At 39.5% G+C, this 18,180-nt stretch overlaps 2 protein-coding genes across 2 annotated transcripts; one reads left to right on the top strand and one right to left on the bottom strand.

Moving 5' to 3' along the window:
• Window positions 1-34: 34 nt before the first annotated feature.
• Window positions 35-4,592, top strand: si:ch211-161c3.5 (uncharacterized protein C3orf18 homolog). The gene is made up of 5 exons (XM_022207972.2): window positions 35-437; window positions 1,399-1,829; window positions 1,977-2,002; window positions 2,241-2,370; window positions 3,967-4,592. The coding sequence occupies exons 2-5, from the start codon at window positions 1,572-1,574 to the stop codon at window positions 4,045-4,047; spliced, it is 495 nt and encodes a 164-aa protein (XP_022063664.1). The 5' UTR covers window positions 35-437; window positions 1,399-1,571; the 3' UTR covers window positions 4,048-4,592.
• Window positions 4,593-6,734: 2,142 nt separating this feature from the next.
• Window positions 6,735-17,955, bottom strand: si:ch211-161c3.6 (high mobility group AT-hook 2b). Its single transcript, XM_051948842.1, has 5 exons — window positions 15,698-17,955; window positions 15,452-15,535; window positions 13,331-13,381; window positions 13,135-13,173; window positions 6,735-10,601 (listed from the first exon to the last, which is right to left on the bottom strand). Exons 1-5 carry the CDS (start codon window positions 15,800-15,802, stop codon window positions 10,518-10,520), a joined length of 363 nt encoding a protein of 120 aa, XP_051804802.1. The 5' UTR covers window positions 15,803-17,955; the 3' UTR covers window positions 6,735-10,517.
• Between the last annotated feature and the right edge of the window lie 225 nt (window positions 17,956-18,180).

Here is an 18,180-nt window from a genome sequence, read left to right as displayed (position 1 = left end):
GCTGAGGGAGCCAACCACATTTATCATATTTAAGCCATCAGACCAATTGCAGGGTGAAGGGGGAGGGAGCTCGCCGCACTGATCTCTGTTTGCAGCATCCCAAGAGCAGCCTCTGTTGTGTGAAATACAAGAAAGGGCAAGACGGAGAGAGCTGATCCTGGGAGGTAATCGAAGAACTGGAAGCGTATCTCCTGGGGGCTGCCAGGATAGGGTTACTTTGGTATGTGGAGGCCATCTTCAGAGAAAATGGCTGTTTTGTCTGGGTAAACAGCCTGAGCAATACCTGCATTGCTAAAGGGGGAAGCAGAAGAGAAGGAGGAGGAGGAGGAGGGGCAGAGACTGGAGCAAATGCTGCCTCTTCCAATGAAATTTTCCTGTCTCTAGCTAAGCCCCAGCCTGCCACAGTTCACCTCTGAACATGCATGTTGTATGTTAAGGTACGTATGCATCTCTAATCTGAGTGGACACTTGTGTAAGACCTGGACATGCTTGCAGGATTAGTAGTAGCTCAGGTGTTTGTGGCAAGACAACTGAGACACAGAACATCTTAACTAAAAATAACATGCATCCATAGCACACAGTAATAAGACGAAAAGAAAACAATCCCAACAAAGACGGTGATGTAAAATGTTGCACGTTCTCTCTTTGTGCAGTGCTGGGACTGTTCACTGAATAACAGCAATGACTGAAACCAGTCTTTGTTTTTCATTGGTTGGCTTCAGTTGCACATGTTCCTCATTAAGAGCACAAGCAGACAGGATGAGGAGGGAGGAATGGATCATGTGTCTATTTTCACTGCCTTCCTGTGGCACCGTGTAAGAAAATGGAAAGCATGTTCGCATATAAAAAAAAAAGCCTCCCTGTGTGTGTAAATCTTCAGGAAATTTAGCTTTTCTGCTCTCATGGGATGTGTATAGTACGTGTGTGGGTGGGAGGTGCATGCGAGTCTTGGATGCAATGGATATTTATGGAACCTGAATGTGTGTGTGTGTGTGTGTGTGTGGGTGTAAGTTGATTTTGACATTGGTTCGAATGCCAACACGTTTCCTCAGAGTGCACGTTTGAGTGGTTAGTATTCCTCGGTATTTATCAAGTTTGTTATACCAATTTCCTCCTGTGCCTTTGAAACCCACATCCTGCCCAAAAAACACCTACCACAACCCTGCTGGCACAATCCACCATGATTTGAGTGGAAATGGAGGTGGAAAGTGGCAAAACTGAAATGTCAGCTTTTTTATATAAATTCAAGCAAATCACACACAAAGGCAACAAGAAATATGATTTTTTCCAATTTTTCTATTAACACTGTTGAATCCTCCTTCGATTAATTTTCCCACATATATGACACATGGTGTATAATGCAGCATAACAATTGGTGCTTTTCCCTTTTCCCTTTAGGTTTTATTCTCCAGATCTGATGGCCAAACCACCACCAATGCTTCGGCAGACCCCAGACCAGCAGGAAGACTCCTGTGTTTACAATGAAACACGCTAGAGACTGAGCCACCCGCCAACATCCCCACAGAGATTAAAAATACATCCTTCAGTTAAGACAGTTACACCCGACCACCATGGCTGTAGATGAAGCAAAGACAACTGCAGGTTTTCTCTCCACAACTGCCACAACCACCACGGTCCCCTTCCTCTCCACGAGCCCCGGCGCCAGAGACAATGTCACCTCCAGAACATTAATGACTGTTACAATAACAACAAATGAGACCAGCTTCAATGCCACGGCCTTTCCAGAGGTGGTGATTGAGGGCTCGGGGATGGGAATGCTGCTGGTACCCTTTGGCATCATCACTGTCATTGGCTTAGCAGTGGCAATAGTAAGGAATTGTTTAAATACTCTCTTTAAAATAGCATGTGCTATAAAAGAAAATGGAAAAAGCATGCACTTTAAGTTGTATAATTTAGCTTTCTTGGTAACATTAGTGCTTTTTCTTTCACATTATGTCTGTCTTTCTCCATTCTAGATGCTGTATATCCGGAAAAGGAAGAGGTAAGTTTGATTTGCTTTGCTTCAATTAGGAAAGAAAGACAAATATCCTGATGCTCCAAAAGCCATGAGTTCATTGACAATTTGTAACAGAATTTGTGCCTCTAATTCAGTAAAAACAAGTCTTGGCTTATTAGCTATTTCGATGGTCATATTTTGTCGGGAATATGTACAAACTTGAGTTCACCAGGACGATATTCTTCCGAGCTGTCAACCGGTCCGCTAATCGTTTGTCATGCAGATTGGAGAAATTGAGACACCAGCTCATGCCCATGTACAACTTTGACCCGGCTGAAGAACAAGATGACCTGCTGGAACAGGAACTACTGGATCACGGCCGGGAAGGCAGCCTGGCAGGTCCTAATGCCAAGGTAGGGCAGGAAGTGTTTGGAGGAAAGTTCTTCCATATCTTCATGTGAACCGTTCTTATCTATTAGGCAGCCGCCTCACTGACTACAAGTGGTGAATGGTTTGACCACCACACAAGCCACAATAACTATTTCATTTAAACACAAATGTAAAGTTTTGAGAACAGAACCAAAACCTTTACCTAAATGTAAAAGTGTGATGTCAAGCTTTAAAATACCTTCAGTTGAAAGCAAGTTTTGTGGTGTTTTTTTTTTAAATTTAATTCTGTTTAATCTGAAGATTTAAGTTTGTTAATCTGCATATTTCAAGAATGTAGTTTCCATGAGGTTACATGCTTTAATTTGCTATTTAAGTTTTGTTCACTGCCATAATTCTTCTTTATTTTCTTTTAAGTTTTGACAATGGCATTATGGTAAAAGGCAAACATGGTAAAGTATCAACCTGTGTGTTCTTTCAACCATTTCTCTTAAACCCCTTTTCTCCACACTACCCTTATTCTCTCATGCCATCTTTGTTTCAGTATCTTGAATGAAGGCACTGATTTTGGATAAATGAACTAATCTGTACTGCAACAAATACATGTAGGACACACAGAGGCATCACCTTTTCCTGTGAACCTTCTTCCATCTTTTGTTTCTCATCCGTTCCTTCATGCTTCCTCAACCTAATATTTACACATTCAGTATTCCAGGGGCCGCATCAAGCGCAATATTATTCAAAACCTCTCTTTTTGCGTCACTAACTAAAGCAATTTTTAGGGGAAAAAAATCCAGAATGATGCATGAAGTCACACACTCGTCAATCGAATAATGATGAAGAAAATCTAGAAATAGGTATATTTTTATTTGTTGCATCTTTTTCACGCTATTTTTGTTCAGTCGCTAAAGCTTCATAACATGATTGTAAGCTTAAAATCTAAAGTTCAATGGCTGCTTACTATCTTTTTCCATAGTTTTCAGCTGCATGTGACAGTTGAATCAGATACTTTCAGCACTAAGCAGACATCATTTGTTGATCAAGTGAAATAAGCACAGCTCAAAAAATGCAACGTTTACTCTCGTCATGTCAATAAATTACACAGTGTATATTAATGACTGGACAGTGGAAAACAGAATTATTCACAATTACGTATGCTTCCTAACTGGACAGATCGATATCCCAGAAGTTTAGTTGAATTCATGTTACACTGTAAAGATTAAGTGATCTCTATTTTTTTGAGAAGTATATGTAAAAGCCCAATGAGCAGTGCCCAGTGGAATTATCAACACGAAAATGAATTATCGACTAATTCTACCATGTATATTGGAATGTTAATTCACTTTTTTTGTAATTTTTTACAAAGGTGAACATTGTATTTCCTCTCTGTGGCCTCTGGTATGAATTATTTTCTAGTTTTAATAATTAATCAAGTCTCCATCCTAAAAAATAAACTGGATTTAGTTTCTCTTAATGTCCTAAAATTAACAGAACATCATGTAGCATAGGCACTCGCCACACTGGGAAACAACTATTATTGTGCTCTTTTTTTCTCTCTCCTCACAATCCCAGGCTGGAATATCTGCATCTTAATGTCACTAAGAGTTTTATCTCCTCCACAGACTCTCACAACTTCCCAGGGGACGACACAGAGGCCCAGTCGTCTGGTCTTCACAGATGTAGCCAAAGCTCTCAACGCTTAACAGCTCTCTTCCATTAGCTGGGTTCGGTTTGCAGGGGCTGCTTGCCTCATCAGGACACAGAATGTCGCTCAGGATGGACAATAAAGGGAAACTGGACTGTTTAGGAGAGCAGCTGGAGCTTTGATGAATGTTTTTCATCACAGCACATGAAATGGCAGCAGTTTTCATATTATGAGGGGGAAAAACAACAAAAGCAAAGGGTGCATGTATGATAAGGGAAGCATCACATATGATCTTGCACTGTTACCTTTGGGCACACGAATTCAATGTGATGCACTTTTTTTAAAATCATGTTGTGTCATTGCTGTCAAAATGTTCGGTAGCTTGTCAGCGAAGTTCCTCTGGGCTTCAATATCTACTTCCATGTTTCATAAGAGAAGAGTGTAAATTTGTGTTCTAGTGACTTTGTGGTTTTACATCTCTGACAAGCCTGAACGCTGGATGTGTTGCCATCCTGAAGTGAATTGTTCCTCTCCATTTTGTTTCTTCTTTATTGAGCAACGAAGGATCGTTTCTGTCTGTATACATTAAAACTATTTAAACCAGTCTGAAGAAATGTTTGGCCAAACAAAGGAGTTAATAGGCGTGATATTTTATTGAGAAGCGATAAAGAAGCAGAGTAACACAAATCACAAGGTAAAGAATCGTAACAAAATATATATCACAGGTTTGTGAGTTGTATTAATGAAGTGGAGGACACATCAATAACATCACTACAAAATGGTGTTAAAAGTAAGGCATACAAGATGATTTCTCAAGTTATACTTCAACTTTCCAATAGTTGAACATAGATCAAGTACTGTACGTAACTATATCATTATCAGTAAGATCACAGAACAGCATCGTCCCCACATAGAGTAAATATTCAGACACAAGAGCCATTCCATGAAATATTAATCAGTGCCTCCCACCTGATCTCTCAGAACCAGATGACTTTTTTAACATTAACTTTAGCATATGTAATAAAGCCAATAAAATGTTACCTCCATAATACAAATATTTTTTAAGTGATGGGCCCTTAATGTACACAGATGGTTTGAAATTTTGCCTTTTTTGGTTTGTTTTTTTATCTAGCATTTTTGAACCCTCATAACTTCATAGTTACATGATACTTTCAGAGATCAAAGCTACAGCTGAGCTTTGTTCAAAACTGTAACCAAATCAATTTTGCATCCATTTCAGCTGTCATACTCAAAAGTCAACATCTTGCTTTCGTTCTGCACAATGTGCTCCACAACCAACTTTCAGCAGCTTTCAATATCATGGGGTTCGTCATAGTTTCAATTCATAGAGTACTACAAAACAACTGGTATAATTCCGATATTTCCTCCCAGGCTCATCTTTGAGTCATGCTTTCTTCTTTGTTAAAAGAAATTCAAATGTTGTCATATTTTAACAGTCACAAATGTAACTTTTGGCTGTGAAGTGGAGGAACAATCTTGGTATTCACATATTTCATATAATAGTTTGAACAAATCCCATTTGTCAAACAACTTTACAGTATTCTGTGCTTATTTGACAGTCTTTCAAATTCTATTCTTACAGTTTTCAGTTCTTGCTCTTTTATTTGTATTGTCAACTATGAACAATAATGGGTAATCTTCATTTTCTTTTCGGACTGTCAAAACGTGCCTGTACAAGAAAACTGGACACAGAAGGAATCGAGACTAGAAGATAGTATCAAAATGTAGGTAGAAATTAGGCCTTTCATCTGCTGTGACATGTTTTAACCAACCACATATCACACATGGTGATATAACTCCTGAAGGTTTGCTGCACTTAATGCACTCTGTAAAGGTTTTTCCAGTGAATTATCAGAAAATAGAAAATACATCCATGGTAACAATGTGTGTTTCTATCAGCATAATCACTGACATGAAAGTGGTGTAGTTTTGCTATGAAAACTACGATATATCCCACAATATTAATGCTCAAAGTTAGTTAAAGAAAATAATTATGCTGAACAAAAACAACATTGTAGCTTTGGATTGTGTCATCTGAAATCAATGCAAAATCTATTTGACTGCAGTGCTTAACAGAGCTCTGATGTGTTTTTCAGCCCTGAAAACTCCATGTGTTTATCTCTTGTACTTCTGAAGTTATAAGGGCTCAAAACACAGGAATGATCTGTAATTTGGAGTATATTTCTAGCATGGAGGTTACATTTTATATGACTTCATTTAATATACTGGGCTTTGCAAAAGTTCTGTTACACTCGGTTTCATGATCTTTAGAGACGTTTACATGTCGGAATGAAAAATTCCATTGAATAAACTGAAAGTTTTACCTTATAGGCAGGTGTCCTTAATACAAATTTTTTTCTCCGGTGAAGTTGTATCAAGATGGAAGTCAAAAGAGTTGAGATATCTGCTCTCCTTTGTGCTGAACATCAGCCGGATGACCGTCCACAGAGTCGCGGAGAGGCTAAAGAATGGTGAAGATCTTTCAGGTCTTCACCATTCTTGGAAGATCACTGAAAGATCTTCACCATTCTTGAGCCTCTCCGCGACTCTGTGGACGGTCATCCGGCTGATGTTCAGCTGCTTGGCTCTGTCAGACTTGTTGTGGCCAACATGAAGGAGAGCAGATATCTCAACTCTTTTGACTTCCATCTTGATACAACTTCACCGGAGAAAAAAATTGTATTAAGGACACCTGCCTATAAGGTAGAACTTTCAGTTTATTTCATGGAATTTTTCACTCCAACATGTAAACGTCTCTAAAGATCATGAAACCGTGTAACAGAACTTTTGCAAAGCCCGGTATTGAAGTTATTGTACAAAAAAAAAGAGAAAAAAAATCAGCTGATTCTGAGGCGGTCGGGTGGGAACGTCTTACAGATTTGGTTGATTTTCTATTGAATGACCCTTAAATAGCACACATTGACTCAGCTGTCGTTCGATGAAGAGGCACCCTTCAGGCTGACTTCCATTCACTTCTGGTCATATGAATGTAGTGAGATGAGATGCGTGGACTACAACAGTACTAGTTAGACAGTTATTTCAAGATTTTATGATCCACATCGCCTGAAGGCCTGATAGAAACTATGAGCCACAGTTAGCTGAGGGCTTCCCAGACATGACCCAGGCTTGTCTGTGTTCAGAGGTAGTCCAGAGGGCAAAAAGTAAAGTCAATGCAGCTGAACATTTCATTAATCTGTGATCTGGCAGCAAGTTAGTCAACAATGCTGAAATACATGAAATAATATTTGAAATACATCACACGTTATTATCAGTAAAAATATAAGTAAGTTTTAGGTGGAAGAAACACTTATATATACAGTAAATGATGGTAGATATTCAAGTAATGTACAGTAAGGAGCACCTTGTAAGTGATACATAGTTGATGCTGCATAAATGTTTCCCACACATAATCACAAAATCGTAATAATGACTTGAGGTTTTCGGCTTAAGTGCAGAAATCCTGAACAACAAGGTCTCAAAAACATTTCTTGTAAAACTGGACTGGAGGCTGAGAAACTTCTCTAGCAAGTTTGTGTTCCGTGGCACATTGTAATGCAGATTCATTATAGATAGCAGATCGACTATCTATGATTGACTTTTCATTAATTCCTTAAATGTTCAATTATTATTTCCATAAATTCCATTTGCCTGCATGACAGTCTGGTTCCAGGTAATTTAGTGGATAACAGCACATTCCCTTCAGTCTAACTTCATTTTTGTTTTGTACAGCTGTTAAAAGGTAATATCCTCCTCCTGATCTCCACTATTTCCAGAAATAATTACCTCTATTAGTGGCATGCAGACATTTCTGACTTTATGTTTAATCTTTTGAGATTTCCATCTGCACCTAAATACAACAGAGATTTATAGAGTTTCATTCTGACTATAGTATCCAAAACATTAAACATATCATACACATCAGTGTGTCTCACCAGCAGTGTGAGAACTACACAGCTTTCAGGGAATCCCACTTATTTAAATGCTTACTTTAGTTTTCTGCACTATCATTTATATTAATAAGAATATAAGCATAAGGAAACAAATTAAAAGCAGCCACTGCTGCACCACAGGGGACTTACTTTGTTCTTCAGGTGATTTTTTTAAGGCAGTTGGCATCATAAAAGTTCGTTTTTTTTCTGATCTTTGAATTAAAGTGAGTTGCGTTTACGATATTGTGCCACCATACTTTGATGGCAAAAGGACATTTGAATGCTGGCATCTTTATTAAAATGAATTAGCAATGAATCGTCCTCATGCATATATCACTACTAGCCTAATTTTATGCATGATCCATGACGATGGAGAAATAAAAATAGAAATGTATGTCAAAAATACCATAGAGAGCCTACAAAATTTTGCACAAAATAATGTTAATGTGGACAATCAACAAACCTTATTCTCAACCATTTTCTTAAAAACATTTCTTTAGTAGAAAGTAGCTCCAACGGGACCTGTTCAATTTGATATGCACTGCAGGTGAAATCCCATTCACTTCATTGTATTGGGTTCTACACAGCTACTTGCACTCAGAGGTAAGTGAAATGCTTCTTTAAAAGCAAGACTGTGTCAAATTTAGGGGAAGAAATAACACATTCTTTCTCTCTGACATAAAAGCTGAATTGATGAGCAATAAAACGAACTCCCAATTCAGTACAATCAGGTGTTGTGTTGCTGGCCTGACAGGACCGCTGGCTAACGTCAGCCGTAACTCTCATGTATTTCAGCACTTTGTGGTTATTTGCTGCCACGAATTAAGAGTGTCACACATACAATTTACAGTGTAAGAATCAGAAAATACACAATGTAGTAAAAATGAGAAAAGAATAACAAACCCAAAACACAAGTATTTCATAAGGAACTACACCCTAAAAAGCAAGTATTTCATCAAGTTGTTGTAAACTATGGGATGCAGTTTTTTTTTTATTTCCCAGGAGAACAAAGTCTCACTTCAGTTTTTATCAAATACACTTTTTTTCTTGTTTGTTAAAAAGAAATCACACCGATGCTTTTATTTGTACACTTCTACTGGAGTGTAACATCTGCCTCCGTGTGTTTGTGTGTTGGCATGTAGCCCTGAAAAACCCTGAAACGCATGCCCGTACTGTATATCTGCAGATGAACCTGCGCATGTGTGTGTGTGTGTGTGCAGTGAGTGTGGATAGTCACTGCTGAGGGAGTGAGGCGTTACTTTGTTGGAGATCTTCAGTCTTTTGTGTTACTGAGGTAGAATGAGAGATTAAGAAACTGAGGGTAACTGAGGTTTAAATGAGGTCTTTGTGTCAAGGCATACTGGTAATGTCAAATACAGGTGAGAAATGCACAACAAACACAGCACCATAATTATTACTGAGTAGACAACATGTTCCTGAATAGATTTTTGTACCTGAGGTTTCAATATGGTGTACAAGCACTGTAATAGTGAAATCCTGAGTGTGGCAAAATGACATGTCAACACGGTTGCTGACTAAAGTTTGCATGAAAGGTTTCTTTCCAAAAATAAAACATCCATTTAAACCTTTGGGCGCTTTTTTTCTTAAATCACCTGCTGGTTGGAAGGAAACAAAAAGAATATCACTGTACTTTTGCTTACGTTGACATTTCAGCTAAAGTAATTTTTTTTTCGGAGCAAAGGACACACGACAAAAGCGGATATTTCATTCCTGAATAAAACCTTTCACAGCAACTTTTATAATAATGACTTCAGCGCAGCATGTTTATATTGTAACATTGATAAAAATGTCACCGTCTTGCTCCCGTTTTTTTACGAGGATTTGTGACACTTGATGTGAACATGTCTCAATAAAACGGTTCAGTTTGGTTCCTTTGTTTTTCTTAAACCCTCTCATTTCATTCTGCAACCCTGTCCCCCTCTCCACACAACCAGCACACACACTTACACACTCACACGCTCACGCACACACTGAGGGGTTCAGGACAGCCAGCACACCTGAAGGAATAGTTTGACTTTATGGAAAACACACTTCTTTGCTTTCTGGTTCAGAAGATTGAGACAACAACAAAAAATGAGTTGTTGTGTCTTCGTGTATGGACTGGAGACAGGTGGAAAAGTCAATGTCTCAAACTCAAACACACAAAATCCCTTTAAGAGCAAAAACAGCCTTTATATTTTGGCTTTTTTTGCAGATGTTAACCAGTGAGTCTTAGAGATGTTCACTCTGCATGACAACAGCACCAATCCTCGGATACAACATTCAGCAAAATAGATGAATTTCCCATAAAGTGGAACTATTCCTTGTTAAAAAAAAAAGCCTTATCAAAAGATCAGATATCCCAATGTTAAAACAGAGTTTGTTCACGAAACAAACCAGCGTCTTAAAGTCAGCAACAAATCCAGGGTACAGTATCGGATCGGGAGAGGAAACTACTGTCTGCAATGATTTCTGAGTGTGAGTGTGTGTGTTCCTGAATACCCATCACAGATAGGAGTCAGCTTGTACCCCTGTCTGCTGGGGGTCAAACCTTGAGGTAGGTAGAGAGGCGTCCTATCTACTCCCCTTCCTCCTGTGCTGGCACCTGAGATGACGAGGGGTCGAGCTGTGAGGGACCCTCCTCAGCCTCCTCTGAAGGGCCCTGGAACGGCAGGGAAGCAAACAGACTTGTCACTTTCAGCACCATCACCTCCGTCTGTCTAGTGACTCACGGTAATGAATCAATACTAGAAAGTGCACGAGAATACAAGAATGAGTGTGTAACATTTGATAGCGTGCGAGGAAGCAGGCTCCAGCTGTCAGACCTAGAAATGTGAGGAAGACGACGGTTACATCAGGAAACCAAGAAGACAGAGGAAGAGAGCAGTTAGATCAGGTTTCCCCTCTCTAGCCTGACTCATTCTTCCCCTTCGTGTGCGTGCATCTGAGAAAGGGAGTCTGTCTCAACGGTTTCAGTTCTTGAAGCATCTTAACCTCTTTGACAAATTGCTAAGCCGAGAGGATGCGATAAGACAGATGAGGGGCATCAAGTGAACTGGCCCGCTTTGGTGAGACCTGTTGTGCAACGCTTTCATTTGAAGAACTGAACAAGATGGCTAAAAGAACCAAGGTTTCGGAGAAATGCTGCGCGTACGTTCACCCAGACTGGATGTCGAGAGAGGATGTTCGGTGGCGCATCTGGGGAATTCAGCACTGCCACCTGTGCGTTTCCAAGAATTCGCCGCATCCTCATGAAGCCGGTTTACGCAAAGCAGGGGGAGTATGAGCCTTCAGAGTTTTTCAGCATTTCTATTTTCATCTGATAACATATAGTTTACACAGGACTGAAAAAAATAATGTGTGAACCGAAATGCAACATGGTGTGCTACTGAAGCGAATTGCTATTCAAAATACAGATTTGGGGGGAAATGGTCCAAAAATGTAAAAATATGCAAGTAAAAAAAGCACAGCAACAAAGAAAAATACAAATAAGTGTAAATATTTTGCAGAGCAATGCAAAGGATTTGCTGTCCACAATGAGTCAGAATACAAAGAAATCAAAGGACTGACTACACCACCTCATGACCTGAGGAAAGAAACTGTCCTTTTAGTTTGGCTGTGTTAGATTTGTGGTTATGGAGGCATTTGTCAGAAGCTGGAATGGTCTAGGCACAAAAGAAAAACATATAAAACTGCTGAGGAATTACTTTGTGTTACACTGACACGTCTTTCTATTACTTTGTCCAGATGAGGAAGAATCTGGGTTGCCAATGAAATCACAATGTGAGGGATAACCTCCTTAAATAGGAGTCATTTTTGACAGGTTGCACAATATTTGTGCAATACTTCTGTCATTGAAATAGGAAATGCTCTTTTTAGATGCCTTTTACATTGATTTTTTTTTTTGCACAAAGTTACTTTTTTAATGTTGAATACAATGTCTTGAATTTTTCGACTTACGATTATTGTCTTTGTTGGGTTAAGATTGATAACAAATATCTCTGTGTGTTCTAATCTATAACTCAACTGCACAACATCCTCCAAACCTATCAGTTAAATCAACAGTTTCTAGAGAAGTTTAGTCAGAAAGTGAACATCATCAGTATAATAGAAGGTTTTACTGCAGGACTGTTGTATTCAACTGCATTAGCTTTAGCTATGTGTAAAGCGGCAACTGAGTGTATACGAACATATATTCTGCTAGTCTACAAGACACAAAGACATTTTCTGAGACTTTGAAACTCAGTTTACCTGTTGCAACAAACTAAGCTTTATGCATTACAGTATAACAAACTGAGGATTCTGGTAGCTTAGTGGCTAAGATACATATCTCCATGTTTTTGGTCCGTCTCTCTTTAATCACAGTTAATGAAGCATAAAATTGCTAGAAAAGAAGACCCTGCTCTGCAATAAACCCTCAACTAGTAAAGGACAAGTTCATTCAGTTTCATGTCATTTTGGAGGCTTTACTTCATGGAGATGCTAGATTGCATTGCTTTAGGGTGTTGTTTTTGTATATTTCATCCACTGCACTTCTGTCAGTGAGGGTAAGGTGAATACAACAACCACCACTTAGTATAATGCACAGCGTCAGCTCTGGCTTTGTGCAATGACCAACCTGCAACTGAGCATATTAATATTCAGAAACAGTTAAAGGAGATCAACTCAACAGTACATATCAACCCCAAAAGTGTTACATCAGACATGTAGCTGGCAGTAGTCAAAAGGTAAACGTGTGACACAAAATGAGGTTTCTGTTGAAGTGAGACAGACACCGCCTTACTTCAGTCACAGACTCTCAAAGTGACTTCACCTTTAGTTTGATCTCATGGTACATCTACACTAGGCTGTCTAAAAGTACAAAAAAGATAGGTGAAAAGTCATTCTGTATGTCTGCAATGGAGGAGGGTTACACAGATTTAAAGATTCTGTTACAAACATACTCTTCTGCTTTTTTCTTTTTAGATTATAAGGCATGAATTTTATACACTGGGGAACAAGGATCCTAAAGATACGTGGTTTGTTTTATTTCATGAAGTTGTCTTGTCCTAACCAAAAGGCCCTGCTGCCATTATTTTAACCCAGGCCTTATTACAACACAATAGTTCCTCCACTGAGGGGAACTACATCTTGAAGGGCTGCATCAAAACAAAACTGGACCACCCTAAATCTGTTAGAGATTTCGTTTTCCTCACCTGCTGCTCTTCAGTTGCTTCTGGGACTACTTTCTGTGGCTGTGAAGAGAGAGAGGCAGCAGAATATTAATTAAACAATCAGGGAAGTGAGCCCATAAAGACTGCACACCTCCTGCACATTCAGACACATGAGAGGCTTCGGACACACATTAACATTAAACTCCATGATGTCTGAGTGTCAGTGATTGCTCCATACCCATTTCCTCGGTCGCCCACGCGGTCGTCTCTCTCCAACGGATTCTACTTTCTGAGACAGAATGGCGAAGAGGGAGGTTTCAGATTATAACAAAACTAATCACACGGTTTTCACTTGTAGTTTTTCAGCTTTCAGAAGCAGATATTTTTAACTGCTAAAGTTTCTGCAGGACACATTTCTCTCGATAAGCTGTAGTAGTATCAGCGAACTAAGTGTTTTAATAAGAACAACTGGCATGGCCTGCCTGGTAGGTATTGTCATCAGCTGGAATGAGATTAAACGACAGTGATAAATCGGGACAGGGATGTTTTTTCTCTCAGTCATCCACAGAACCTGCATAGATCTGAAATGCTGCACATGCATTAGCTTTTACAGTGCATCTATCAGAACACACACAAAATCACAGTCACAGTGAAATGATTTTTAAACAGAGTATTTTGACAGAATCTGAACACACAAAGAATGGATTTGTGTCGCTGGCATGTCCACTTGCTGTTTCATACATGACATACCTCGCTCTGCCATGTTGTAACTATGTTTAACAAGTTCTGTTGCCTGGCGGTAATTGTTTCTTCACCACTGTTCATGTAGAAAACAATTGAGTTTCCTCTTTTAAGTCAAACTAAATAATGGCAGATTTCTCCACACGTGTATGAAAAGAAAAGCTATCATGTGTTACAAGTCTGCAGTTGTACTGCTGCTTCTGATACAACAAGCTTCTTAAAATCCTCAAACTTAAAGAGAGGTTTTATCAAAACTTTAAGTGCATCTTTATAAATTCCACACTACCAAGTTCATCTTTAACTGTACAGACAGAAATGATGCTGAAAACTAAGAATCTCAGTTCCTGCTTCACATCTGAAGTGATTAATAAAGTAACTGATGAGTTCATCATCAGCAAATAACAGATTGGTTGAGTTACTAGCAAAAAAAAAATCACAACTTCAAAATATGAATTAGGTTTTCTTTGTTCTAGTTGATAGAAAATGTTGCTTCATTGAATTTTGTACTGTTAGTTGGACGAAATAAAACCTCTGAAGATGCCAACTTTGGCTTTGGGCTATTTGTGATAAGTATCCCACATATTTTTAGACAGTTCATCAACAAAATGATTAATCAATTAATTAAATCAATTCATGTCTGCACATCTGTAGAGAAAACTGAATATCTGTCCAAAAAATAAGAATTAAAAAAAAAAATCACTGCACACTGAACATTTCAGTTTTCATTTGAATTACCAAAGTATTTAGTTTCTTTTGTAAATCACAACCATTGTACTCATTCTGAATGCAAAAAAATAACTTTAGGAGTAAGAAGATTAAGAAATGTAGAATTTCTCTTTTAAACTGGAAATCAGACCCAGACACCCTACATAAAAAGGTTCAAATGCTGCACTGAAAAGTATTATGTTGACATTTTTACCAACATTAAAGCTCATCATTTAGGACTATTATCATTGATGCATTCATGTGTACACAGTGATTTAATGTTTCAGATGGACTGGATGACTTAGGCTTAATTTCAACAACACTATATACTGCTGATATACCACACAATAAATCATAATGTGTAAAATGGGAAACTGTAAATAAACTACTACCTGTGTTACAGATTTTTCTGAAAGGCAATTTATCATTTGTCAGAATCATAATAACCACTTCTACACTGCTCACCTCAACTTGGGCTCCCTGACGCACAGGCTGAAGCATGAGATAAATAACTAGTGCAGTGATTTAATGACAGCTTGTATCGTCTCTGCTCTAAGCTGACATTTGCCCTAATAATGGCTCCTCACAGGGTCTCACAAAAGACATAAATCACTGCAGTTCAGGATGTTTAACACGGAAAGTTCTCAGATGCACTAAAACATCTGCAAATGTAAACCTGCTCAAATCATATATGGTATTTTAGACAAATGAAGACAGTGCTCCATAAAGGTTAAGACAAATATACATTAAGCTCTCTATTACAGGTTCACAATTAGAGCAACAGTTCAACACTCTCATGGGTTCGCTAATAACTATTTCCTTATTATAGCACTGGAGACAAACAGACAGTACCTATTCTTGTAGCAAAGATTATCAGTCCCTATATATAAAAGCGTCTGAGATCAGTTTTAACCTTCAGTGCAGTTCTTGGGCCTTTGTTCTTGCTGCCTTTTGGTCGTCCTCTTGGCCGCTTTGGAGTTGGTGGTCCAACAGGCTCCTGTGGACAGAGATCAGACATGGAGGCAAAACTAATCAGTCAGAAATGATCCAAAACTCGCAGGTGTAGACACAAAATCAACTGGAGCTTTGTCGTTTTCTTTAATACTAATCGATTAGATATTTGCTGCTCCCCTTCATCTCTCCAAGGCTGGGGTCCTACCTGCTGCTGTTTGCGTGGTCGACCCCTGCCCCTGCGCTGAGGCTCAGAGGGCGACTGGGCAGTGCTCGGCTGAGGAGACGGCTCTTTGGTCCCACTGTTGCTCATGCCTGCGTCTGTCCACCTGCTTCAAAGCGTGTGGGCATCAAAGCCTGGTACAGCGGCCTCAAGGGCTGAAAGAAGAGCAGAAGTGACCGTGAGGAGATGTGAGTGACTAAAAGTGGAGAAAAAAATCACTACTCTTCAATGCGGTGCGGCAATCATCCCGGACAAATTCAGTATAATCGGCTCTATTGCACCACGGGAAATCATCTTGCTTTTGCACAGTTGCCACAATGAGTTCTAATTAGTGCTTAATGTGTCATTAAAAGGATCATTTGGAATCACGGAAGATCCTTTTCCGAGAGCAAGCGTGGGAACTGCTCATACATAAGCCTTGGCACCAGGTTCATCGGAACACAGACAGGGGTCTGGCAAACGCAGAGAAACATGAGAGTGGTGTGCAGAGACTAAAAGTAGCACAGATATTCACAACTCAATCTACCATCCAAAATCCACATCTACTGTACTGTACTCTGCCTTTCCATCTGCCCTCTGTGAAGGATTTCTCAATGGGCTTGTGCGTGTTGTAGCAGCGGAGATGCTGCTACAACTTTCCCTGGAAAACTTGTGCAGATGATTTACAAGCGGACACAAATGCTAAATGATAACGGGGAGAATCACAAACTATGAAGCTTAGAATCAGAATCAGCTTTATTGGTCAAATATGTGAACACAGAAAAGGAATATGACTCCAGTGTTTTCTTTAGTGCATATAAAGAAGGGCAACAGGTTAGAGAGGGAAAATGAGCTCACAAAGCAACATTTAGTCGGTTAATCAGACAAGATAAATTGACAACTATTCTGATAAAAGATTATTAACTTAACCTTGTATCAGTTCTACCGTTTTGATGCGTTTTTTTTTGTTTTTATTTGTCTTATTTGATAGTAAACAAAATATTTTGGAATTCGGACTTTTGGCTACAAAAACAAGTCATCTAAAGAAATTTCCTTACATTTTCCAGAGCCAAAATCAAGAAAATGTCAGAATCTGTCAATAGTTTAGGAAGTAAACAAACTTTTACACAGTAAAAACACCAGCAAACAAGCAAAAAAAGGAGTTCAAAACAAGCTCCGAGTCCAGTGAGAAATCTTCAAGTTGTTTGTTTTGTCGGACCAACAATTCAAAAATCACAAATGATTCACTTATTTCACATACATTTGGCATTTTTTGCACAAAAACCGAACGTTTACCAAAATAGCTGCTATGTTTTTGACATTTTATGCCAAATTGTTTCGGGTCTTTTATCAAAAGTCGGATTAAAACCACTGTAAACAATGCATCCTTCTGTTATGCTACATGCAGCTTCCGAAAAAGCAGCCAAAAAAATCCAAATCCATGGACTTTTTACTAACAAAATAAACAATGCATGTCTACTTGAAGTTGGTAACGTCCCAAGGTGGTCGTTTCCCACCACGTCTCGCTCAGTTAGGAATGCGCCAAACACTAATTGCCAACACAGCCTATCAAAAACGGCCGCACTGAAGCAGGAAGACGAGAGTAATCGGAGAAATACGTCTTTCGCCGAGACGATTTAAAGCCAAACGAGGCGCACGACGCACTTTGGTCGCGTCTAAAGTGGTTTGGGAACAACACGACGGGCGCCGAGCACTTCTCCTTCGAGCAACAGCAGACGGTCCGACTCAACTAGTCCTGCATTTGGCACTCACGTACGGGACTGAATGTACTTTTTGCATATGGGCGGCTAATGCAACCATAAAAACACATTCTTGTGCAGCCTGAAAGGAGGTGCGCGCAGCGATCCTGAGGCGACCCCGAAGGCGAGTCCAAAAACCTTCGACTTTGGTTGAGTAACTGGGCACATGTTAAACAACAGTCGAGGCCATCAGTGTTTTAACTCTCCACACAACATCCCCCTGCTTCCATCACTTGCGCAATCGATCTCTAAACGTGTTGGCTTTTTGTTGTTTTCCAGCCATAGCAGGTCCACCCGAAGTGGATGAACCGAGCAAAAAAAAAAAAAAGAAAAAGAAAGAAAAAACTTTACCAAGGACAAAGGCAAGAAACACAGGTGCAAAAGCTCTCCTTTCAACCCCAGCCCTCCGCACACAGGCATACATTCAGGCTATAGGCTCCATGTTCAGCCTGGGCAGTCTTGCGCATGCAGGCAGCGCCAAACGCAGCGCAGAGAGGCGGCAGAACTTACCTTAAGACGGTTTGCAGTTTTACCTGGAAGTTCACGCACAAGCCAGCTCACTTCGTGCTCCTGCACAACTATGAAAATCTTAGTGTATCGACCGTCTCATTGGCTGGAATGAAAAAGGGTAATCTCCCTCTCCCTCCCTCTTTCTCTCTCCCTCTCTCGCTCTCTCTCTCTCCCTCCTCCTAATCGGAAATGTGTGTGATCCCCACAGACGTCCAGTCA

The sequence above is a fragment of the Acanthochromis polyacanthus genome, chromosome 5 (genome assembly GCF_021347895.1).
Source record: "Acanthochromis polyacanthus isolate Apoly-LR-REF ecotype Palm Island chromosome 5, KAUST_Apoly_ChrSc, whole genome shotgun sequence".
NCBI lineage: Eukaryota > Metazoa > Chordata > Actinopteri > Pomacentridae > Acanthochromis > Acanthochromis polyacanthus.
This window is presented reverse-complemented; position numbering and strand designations above follow the sequence as displayed.